Genomic DNA, 10687 nt, shown 5'->3' with positions numbered 1-10687 from the left:
AATACACAACATAAACCGGAACTAAAGTTGAGGCCTTTCCATTTTCTACTCTGCAAGAAAAAGGGCAGAACATGAAGTAAGACGACATTGGGTGAAGGCTTCAGATTCCCTCAGGGAGGAGCATGTCCTGGAGCTCAGGAACTCAAATGATTCACTAGAAATCTCTGGATACAACGACCTGCTGCCCAACATTTCTACTGTGAGAACCAAAGCATTTCTTACCGTTTTGTTTTTCCTCCTTTTCAGCGACCATCCACAACACAGGGGGACAAAAAGAAGCTGGAAAGTTGGGAGGAGAAGTGCAGGGCAGCCTCATGGGCCCTGGTCACACTGGAGTGGTGAAGAAGACAGCTCTGTTTGAGTGGTGCAGAATTACAAGGATAATCAGATTCATGTGATGCTGGCATGTGGCTGCATCACAAGCCAGCGGGGGGGGAGGACGAAGCTAATCGATGACAAATACTTGGCTCCCTGAAAAGTTGGTGGCAGCAAACAAATTTGGTTACTTTGATTTTCATCCAGCCAGTATTCAATTCATCAAAACAGTTTGGACAACATGTCTTATTTGAACATTTCTTTTTCCTAGCTTTTCTTTTTTCCGCTTGGGACTGTGGGAGGAAACTGGAATTTAAAACTCTGCACATGAATTTCTCACAGAGGTCATTGTCGTCCTCCGGTGGTTTCTGTCGTTAATTGAGGCTTTTTCTTTTAATTGGTTTTGTTGTGTTGGTGACGAACAAGCAGACCTGGTGCTCATTTTGCAGCATTTGCCCTCTTCATCGTCTTCAGGCCAACGATAGTGGACTCACAATAAACTCAACTTAATAATGCGTATGTCAGGATTCAAGGTTTTTTATTTTAATTCACATCTGTGCAGTGAATATTCTCCAATACTCTTTAAACACATGCACAAATAACAGTCAGCCATGAGAGAAGGACAAGGAACATTTTATTCTCAACCACTGGGATTCAAGAAGTATAACCATCAACTTTAAAAGATATAAATTGATCCTGTGCTCCTTTTGTTACATTTTGATGTGAATAAACAACATGGCAGCAAAGCAGTCGTCTGTATTACTGCTTTGTATTTGTATCCGTTGATCTGGGTGGTGAGCTGCTGCATGCGATTTCTCTTCCTCAGATTAATACAGTTATTTGAATAACTCTCGTGGAGCTCCGTCGAAGTCCTTTGGGTTTGGTCATTCTAACAACAAACAAAAAAAGAAAATCTCTGTAATTAGATTCATGCTGTTCTTCGAGCTTCACGTGAAAGCTAATTCTGGAAGATGATGAATCCTGAGCTGCCAGAGGAGACCGGGAATGTGACCACATGCAGAGAAATATAAATCAGATCCTTTTGGATGTTTCTTTGCCAAAATACACCGTCCAACAAGACGCTGTTTTTGAAGAGTCATGCAAAAACCTGAAGTCAATTCCTCACTTTATTCATTCCAGGTGTTAGCCAGTGCCATAGCTGTTTTATATCTTAAATGAAGAGGCTGGTGTTTTCATGACCTGACCTCTGCGGCCAATCGACCTTGAGGTGTCATGCCTGAAGCATGTCGGATAAATCCTCGACTCCATATTCAAACCAAGTGAAGACACGTCTACACCGGTCTTCCAGAAACGAAACCACAGTATGCCAGATTTGAAAGCGGCCTTTTGGTGCTTTTGAAACCGGAGGCTGTTCTTCGTCAGTCAGGAAGTGGCGATGGGACATCGTGGGCACGTTAAAACACATGCTTGACCAATCGTGAGTCAGTCTTGGGTCAGATGTAAAGCCACGTGACCAGGAAGTGATGATGTTACCAGGCGACAAGTAACTTTCATGCAGCCTTCATATTGGCTACTTGTTGTCATCCTAATAAATTCCTAAGAATCCATTAATGCCTATGATCTTCTTCTTCTTTGTTCGGTTTATTTGCGGGATCCTATACAATCCAATTGCCTTTGATGTGAGGCTAAAATCCTCATACATAACATAGGAGGATTTGCCCCTGTTCCCTTTGTTTGCCTGCGTCTTTAAATAAAAAGGAAATTCTACTCTGTTCCTTGCTGCGGGAACAGAGTAGAATTTCTTACAAAAGCAACAGTTGGAAAATTTCAATTTCCAAAAGTCGGTCAATCCCATTCACCACTTGGAAATCCACCACGTCCTAAAATCAACATGTCTGACGAAGCCGCCGTGGCTAAAAAAAAGCCTCCAGCTGTTGTGTATAAACGCAAGCCGTGTACAGGCAACTACTATGCTATGGACTTGCCTCTACACCACTGTAATATCCTCAAGATGATGGAACCCAAGTTACCCCCTGTGCATCCAGAGTCTATGTACAACCATTTACCAAAGCCAGTGGTTGATGCTATTACAGAAAAACCGGAGAGGTATGTCTCGTTAGACCACAAGTAGTGAGCTGTACAACAATCCAATTTATGGTGGAAGATGACGAGATTAATCAACATTTCTGTTTCATTTCATTCATTAACATCTGAAATGATATCTACAAATGATATCTTTTTAATAAATTCACCATCCTCCTCTGCTCCCGTCAAGGTATGTCTCCATTTTTCGACCAACAGTCCTGGAAGAGAACAAAGCAAACAAGATGCCAATGCGAACGATGGGACCGGTGAAAGTGGAGGTGCGCCATGTCAAGTTCCTCAAGACGCCCACGATTATTCCCCAAACTCCTGAGAGTGAGTTCTCCTGCCGATGACACAGGTGCTTATTTGAGCAGGATTGTGTGTTGTACTCCTCTGAATCTCTCCTTCATTTCTTCTCAGAGTTTGTTCGGCTCTCCAGAGCGAGGAAACCACCCGTTCCCCTGCAAGCAGATCGCAAGCCTATAAAACCGAGACCAAAGAGGGACTTTTTAAAAACCATGGACAGTCTGACTATGGTGGAGCCTGTGCCGGCCTTCGTGGACATCAAGGGGCACAGGGAGATCCTCAAGACGTCTGGGTTTGTCCCCGTCTTCTGCGATAAGAAGGTATTTCCCCACACAAAAGAAAAGTTGGTCTAGCCTTTAATTCCAACTGATATTATAGATAGATAGATAGATAGATAGATAGATAGATAGATAGATAGATAGATAGATAGATAGATAGATAGATAGATCTATAAAGAGATAGATAGATAGATAGATAGATAGATAGATAGATAGATAGATAGATAGATAGATAGATAGATAGATAGATAGATAGATAGATAGATAGATAGATAGATAGATAACTTTATTCATCCCCGAAGGGAAATTAAGTCGTCATAGCAGCCGGTATATTTGAATACAATAAAATACAATACAATAGAATAAAATTAAAAAATATTGAGATAGAAAGAATAAAAAAACAGAAGCACAAGATAAAATACAATAAAATAGGTAGATAAGGTGCAGTGGCAAGATGATGGTAAAAGTACTGATGATATGATGTTATTGTTAGACAGTATATAAGAATAGTACAGTTTATATAGTATATAATATAACATAATATATATTTATATATGATAGTAATTATACCAATATAAAAGCAGTATATGGTAATGGCAGCAACAGTATATATAATAATAATAGTAATGGTGATATAATAATAGTAATTATAACATGTACACATGTATAAATATGTGTATATAGACTTATGTAAACAAGAATATACAGAGTATGATATGATATATAGTAGAGGTATGAATATGAATATAAGTATTTGACTATACAATAGGTAATATAATATACTACGAGTCTAAGAATATGTAGACAGAGTGTGCAAAAGACAATATTATTGTATAAAATGATATATAATATCAATATGGTTTATATGAACACATATCACATATGATGTGAAGTAAGTGTATAAGGAGCGGAGTGTTGTACAGGTACACGTAGTTTCATGCAAAAAACAAAAGTAAATCCCTCTCTCGATCGACGACATTTGACGATTGTGATTTCAATTCCCCCGCAGTGCATTTTTAATGCCTGTTTTTCTATCTGCAGGAGTATGGAAAAATACCTAAGTACTTACTCAAGCGCTACAAGGAAAATCTGCTGAAGGCTGAGGCGGAGTATTCCAAGTTGAAAGAAAGGATCGATAAGGAGGCCAGGAAACAGATGTCAGACACAGAGAGAACATCCATCCTGGAGGTATGTGAACACTTTGCTGCACTTTCTTCCATCATAACAGGAGACAATACAATATATGCATTATCAAGCTGAGTTAATTTCCCGCTGACTCATGTCCCTCTCTGGTCGCTCTCTCTCCAGGGCCTGAGGAAGATCTGGAATCAGGCGAACACGGATTACCAGTTGTTACCGCTCGTCATGGTCACCCATTCAATGCTCGCCAGGAAAGAGCGACTGGAGGAGGAGATGACCCATCTGGAGACGGCCATCGCCATGTTCGAGGATCAATCCAATCCAGTCTTCCTCCCACATGAAGATGATTGACATTGACAAGTTCTCTTACCTGATCTGGGGCAGCTTTGTTGGACACTTTATTTATTTATTTCCCACTCTTTTGTTCTGTTTAAGAATAAACTGTATAATTATTATCTCTATGAATTAATTGATGCAATTTATAAAAATTAGAGTAGCCATGAATGTATCGACGAATGACATATATTGTGATCTTCTGAATCATGATAATCCAGATAAAAAATGTTCACGATATCTTAGGAATTTTCAAGGAAAGCAGAAATTTTGTGTCTAATAATGGAAAATTATCTTCCTTGACAGCGTAGCCACAAAGAAGATGGTATTCAGCCATCAAAAGAAATATATTAATCATGTCAGAAATCGATGAACTTAAATTGTCCACAAGATAAAACATATGAGAGACTAAGATTTTGCTCGTCATCAATTTCAAGTCACATCCAGCTTTTTATATCCATCCAAAATTTGTTGAAGGATGAATGAAGTTTGAAACACCGATTTACGAGGTTCGGACGCGCACTTGAATGCACCACAGCACCAGTGGTACTTGTAGGTTTCGCGAATGAAGAATTATGTATACGTGTTATTATTCCAATATAAAAGCCTCAAATGTAGCATCTGATCCACGGAGGATTAATAAACACTTTAGAAAAGGTTTATATGACGAAGACCAGCGCTCATAAAACCGTTTATTGGGAGGAATGTACGTTTTGTCCCATCTGGCTGCCCGTAGTTGTTTTGGATGTGACGTTGAGGTGACACATGTGTTGTCGGAAGTTCCTGCACTCCTCGGGTTTGTTGTTGTCTTCTTCTTCTCTGGTGGGGGGGGGGGGTCGCACATGTGACTCCACCATGGCTTCTCTGGTGCTCCGAGCCGCCAGCCTCCACCGGGCTCCCGTCCTCAGATGTCTCTCCACCCGGGTCTGTCCTCCGGGCCGCAGCAGGAACGTCCTCCTCATGGGACCCCCCGGGGCGGGGAAGACCTCCGTGGGGAGGACCGTGGCCCGCACGCTGGGGGTCCCGGTCATCGACGTGGATGACGACATCTTGGAGACCACGTGGAAGATGCCCGTGGCTGCCAAGCTGTTGGCCGTGGGGGGGCAGCGGTTCCTGGAGGAGGAGGGTCAGGTCCTGTGCAGCTTGTCCGCTTCCGGTTGTGTCGTGTCCCTCTCGGGATCGAACCCCCTACACGATGAGGCCATGCAGCACGTCAGGAGGGGCGGGGTGGTGGTCTACCTGGACGTGGACCTGGAGGACATCCTGCGGAGACTCACCCGGATGAAGGTGGACCGGATCGTGGGCCAGGAGGGGGGGGCGACCCTCAGGGACATCCTGCTCTACCGGAAGCAGTTCTATGAGAAGTGGCTGGACGTGCGGGTGCTGTGCGGGACCGGGGACACGGTGGAGGGCGTGGCCAGGAAGGTGCTGAAGGCCGTGGAGAGGTATGAAGGTGCAGAGACCTACGTGTCCACCAGGGGGTGCAGCGGGGGGTCCACCAGCTTCAGTGATGTGGTTGTAGAGGGTCTGGCCACAGATGGGGGTCTCTACGTCCCCAGAGGTGGAGTCCCACAGCTGGATGCTGGAGAGTGGCGCAGACTGGTGGACATGTCCTACCCGGAGAGGGCGCTGGTTCTCCTGGAGAAGTGCGTCCACCCGCTGGACGTCAGCGCCCTGGACCTCCGGACCATGGTGCTCCAGGCCTACGGGTCCAACTTCTCCAGCGAGGAGGTGGCGCCCGTCAAACATCTCCACCGCAACCAGTACGTCCAGGAGCTCTTCCACGGGCCCACGGCGTCCTTCAAAGATCTCGCCCTGCAGCTGATGCCCCAGCTCTTCGCCTACTGCCTCCCGTCCACGTGCAACTACCTCATCCTGGTGGCCACGTCCGGAGACACCGGGAGCGCCGTGCTCAGCGGCTTCGGGAGCCTCGCCGGGGCGGACCGCCAGAAGACCGGCGTGCTGGTGTTCTTCCCGGAGGAGGGAGTGAGTGAGATCCAGAAGCTGCAGATGATGAGCTACAGGGAGGGCCACGCCCGGGCCGTCAGCGTCCGCTCCGACTTCGACTTCTGTCAGAGGAGCATCAAGAGGATGTTTGGAGAGAGCGGGCTGACGGGCCACCTCGCCGTGGAGTACGGGACGGTCCTCAGCACCGCCAACTCCATCAACTGGGCCCGGCTGCTGCCACAGGTCGGGGGGGGCGGTTTCATTCCATGGCTAAACAAGTGTCAGCAGTTAATGTCAGAAAGTAGAAAAGCAATCGATGGTTCCCAAACACGTAAATAAGTACAAGTGCCTCAAAGTAAAAATGTGGAATATGACCAAAATGGCCACTAAATGCAAAATGGCAGGATTCCTGTTGCGTTTTTTCAAATTGCACCTCAGACTTTTTTTCATGATATAACTGTGTATTGAGTTTTGTGAAGATCGGTCAATGTGAACACGTTCCGGGGGTCTCGGGGGGCACCGTTGAACCATTTTATGACGCCAATTGAAATTTCCTCGAGAATATGTAAATTTTCACCACCTTCTAAATTTCTGCAAATTTTGGTAAGAATTTAAGCATGTTAAAGCCCTCAAAAAGCCAACTAATTTGCCGGAAAAATTATAATAATAATAATTATCCTTACACTTCCAATAGGGCCTCACTGTCTTTCAGTGCCTGTCAGTGCTCGGGCCCTAAAAAACATTCAAATAGAGAAAGATTAAAATAGAGAAAAAGATTAAAATAGAGAAAGATTCAAATTGAGTAGTGAAAATGTGGAAAATCGATTTTTGTGAAGATCGGTCAATGTGAACACGTGCCGGGGGGGCACCGTTGAACCATTATACGACGACAATTGAAATTTCCTCCAGAATATGTAAATGTTCACCACTTTCTAAATTTCTGCAAATTTTGGTAAGAATTTGAGCTTGTTAAAGCCCTCAAAAAGCCAATTCATTTGGCGGAAAAATTGTAATAATAATAATTATCCTTACAATTTCAATAGGGGCTCCCTGTCTGTCAGTGCCTGTCAGTGCTCGGGCCCTTAAGAAACATGAAAATAGAGAAACATTCAAATAGAGGAAACATTCAAATAGAGAAACATTCAAATTGAGAGAAAACATTCAAATAGAGAAACATTCAAATGGAGAGAGATTCAAGTGGAGGAAGGTTCATGAAGAAGAAACATTCAAATAGAGAAGTAAAAATGTGGAATATGGCCAAAATGGCCACTAAATGCAAAATGGCAGGATTCCTGTTGCGTTTTTCAAATTGCACCTAAAGACTTTTTGTTTGTCTGGTCATGATACACGTTTGTATCGATTTTTGTGAAGACCGGTCAATGTGAACACGTTCCGGGGGTCTAGGGGGGGCACCGTTGAGCCATTTTGCGACGCCCATTAACATTTCCTCAAGAATACGTAAATTTTCACCACTTTCTGCAAATTTTGGGTCAGAATTTGAGCATGGTAAAGCCTCAAAAAGCCAATTAATTTGCCTGAATAACAATAATAATAATCCTCACGATTTCAATAGGGCCTCATCTGTCAGTGCTCGGGCAATAATAATTCACAATGATAAACAACAGGTAAATACATTTGTGTTTATGTCCTTGGTAGGGATGGGTATCGTTTGGTTTTTATCCGATACCGGTTCCTAACCGATACTTTTAAAACGATACCGGTGCCTAAACGGTTCCTGAACCGATACTGTTTTCAAAAAAGTGCACAAAACGACGCTTGGCCACATTTAAGAAAGGCTTTTTTTATTGCCAAATATATTAACTGTTTAAAGTAGATCATAAATATAAATAAATACAAAAAACCCTTTTTAACTTAAAACTATGAATAACATACGAACTGTTAACAAAAGTTTACACTATACTTAAATAAATAAAAATAAATACAAAACACACCCACTCATATTGGAACCGGTTCTCGGTACCCAACCCTAGTCCTCTGCAGTTTCCTTTGTTTCAGGGAAGATGTGGTTTTTCTTTTTGTAGTTAAAACAAAATATAATAATGAGGCAATCATGTACCTGCAGTAGCATCAGGTAAATAAATGAAGACAATGAAAATGAAATATGTTTCTACACTGACACCCTTTGCTCCTCCTGCAGCTGGTGTACCACTCCTCAGCCTATCTGGATCTGTGCCGGGACGGTGTGGTCACGTTCGGGGAGCCCGTGGATGTTTGCATCCCGACCGGCAACTTTGGCAACGCCATGTCGGCTCTGTACGCCAAGCGCATGGGCGTCCCGATAAGAAAAGTCATCTGTGCGTCCAACCACAACCGCATCGTCACGGACTTTATCACCACGGGCCAGTACGACCTCCGGGGCCGGCCGCTGATGCTCTCCCACTCCCCGGCTATAGATATCCTGAAATCGTCCAACCTGGAGAGGTTTATCTACCACGTCTCAGGCGGAGACAGCCGGCTCGTCAGGGATCTGTTCACACGCCTGGACGGGCAGCAGCACTTCCAGGTTCCTGAGCCTCTTCTTGGCAGGATCCAGCAGGAGGTGCAGGCTGGCTGGTGCTCTGAAGACGACTGCCTGGACGCCATCCGGAGGGTTCACACGCAGACGGGCTACGTCCTGGACCCACACACCGCCGTGGCTCAGGTGGTGGCCGAGCGGCTGCAGGACGGCTCCACCCCCCTGGTGCTCTCCTCCACCGCGCACTACGGGAAGTTTGCTCCCGCTGTGTTCAAAGCTTTAGGAATCCCAGATACTCCCGAGGATCCCGTGGAGCAGCTGAAGAAGCTCGGGTCGACCGCCTCCAGACCTGGAGAGCACAGAGAGATGATGAAGTGCCTGAAGGGACGCAGCAGGGGGGGGCACACTGTGTGTCAGGCGGAGTACGGTGTGCTGGTGGAGGAGGTGGAGAACATGATACACGACTCCTTCCTCAAAGTTATGTAGGTTTATTTGACCTCCAGGGAAATCACGTTTTCACCCCATGTTGGTTTGTTTTTCAGCAGGATTACGATAAATTTACCTGAAACGTCCGGAAAGATCTCGTAAAATAAGAAATTAAATGTGAGGCGAATGTTGGGCCTCAGCTTAGCAAAGGTCAGACATAAGAATAAAAGGAAGCTAATAATAAAATAACTAAATATATACATTTCATGTATAAATGTATAATAAAACAGAAAGAATAAAGAAAGAAATACTAGATATAAACAGGTATGATGATAATTTGTTTATACATACATCATCAAAAGGCCACATTCTGTTCGTTTTCACCCCATGTTGGTTTGTTTTTCAGCAGGATTACGATAAATTTACTTTACAAAATTACCTAAAACGTCCGGAAAGATCTCGTAAAATAAGAAATAACAATTCGGTAGGTTTAGGGGACTGATATTTATGAGTGTGTGTAATTTGGTGCAGCTTGATTGAATGTGAGGCGAATGTTGGGCCAGACATGAGCATAAAAGCAAGCCTACTAATAAAAAAAAAAATATATATATACATTTCATATATAAATCTATAATAAAACAGTAACAATAAAGAAAGAAATACCAGATATAAACAGGTATGATGATAATTCGTTTTTACAAACATCAAAAAATAAATTTACTTAACAAAATTACCTGAAATGTCCGGAAAGATCTCGTAAAATAAGAAATTGAATGTGAGGCAAATGTTGGGCCTTAGTTTAGCCAAGGTCAGACTAAAAGCAAGCTTACTAATAAAATAAAAAATATACATGTCGTATATAAATGTATAATAAAACAGAAAGAATAAAGAAAGAAATACCAGATATAAACAGGTATGATGATAATTCGTTTATACATACATCATCAAAAGGCCACATTCTGCTGGAGCCTGCATCATTTCATTTTACTGTCACAGATCTCTAATGTGTTTTCCAGCTGAATTGAAAGCCTATTGATTACACAACATCTCTAAACATCATTATCCAGGATCCTGGCCCACTAGGGGGGGGTGTCTGCTCAGCCACTGCTGGCTGGGAGCACTGCTGTAGGATCCATATACCGAAGTATTACCTAAACAATAATTTGAATAGTTTATAATCATCTAACTCTCCTGTTTCACATATTTTAAAGTTAAAGGTAGTGATTGGAAAATGACATAAAAACATGTCATGCTTTTATTTATCAAAATGTGCCAATTATTAGTTTTTATTATCAAAAATGACAAACTGAATGTAAACCATAGATTTTTTTTAAAAACCAAAAGGAAACAATTAAAAGCCTTTTGAAGATCAAACAGCACAAAAACAAAATGTTACAGATATAGATCAGAAGTAGGATAA

The 10687-nt window shown here is 43.0% G+C and overlaps 2 protein-coding genes across 2 annotated transcripts; both read left to right on the top strand.

Moving 5' to 3' along the window:
- The first annotated feature begins 2167 nt into the window (after positions 1 to 2167).
- On the top strand, positions 2168 to 4436 carry LOC133027227 (enkurin-like). The gene is made up of 5 exons (XM_061094258.1): positions 2168 to 2382; positions 2552 to 2694; positions 2782 to 2987; positions 3987 to 4133; positions 4254 to 4436. The coding sequence occupies exons 1-5, from the start codon at positions 2168 to 2170 to the stop codon at positions 4434 to 4436; spliced, it is 894 nt and encodes a 297-aa protein (XP_060950241.1).
- Positions 4437 to 5327: 891 nt separating this feature from the next.
- LOC133026868 (threonine synthase-like 1) lies at positions 5328 to 9553 on the top strand. Its single transcript, XM_061093849.1, has 2 exons — positions 5328 to 6608; positions 8524 to 9553. Exons 1-2 carry the CDS (start codon positions 5379 to 5381, stop codon positions 9325 to 9327), a joined length of 2034 nt encoding a protein of 677 aa, XP_060949832.1. The 5' UTR covers positions 5328 to 5378; the 3' UTR covers positions 9328 to 9553.
- The last annotated feature ends 1134 nt before the right edge of the window (positions 9554 to 10687 follow it).

The sequence above is a fragment of the Limanda limanda genome, chromosome 20, assembly GCF_963576545.1.
Source record: "Limanda limanda chromosome 20, fLimLim1.1, whole genome shotgun sequence".
Taxonomy (NCBI): domain Eukaryota; kingdom Metazoa; phylum Chordata; class Actinopteri; order Pleuronectiformes; family Pleuronectidae; genus Limanda; species Limanda limanda.
Note: the sequence above shows the minus strand (reverse complement) of the source record. Positions and strands in the feature narration are given on the sequence as shown.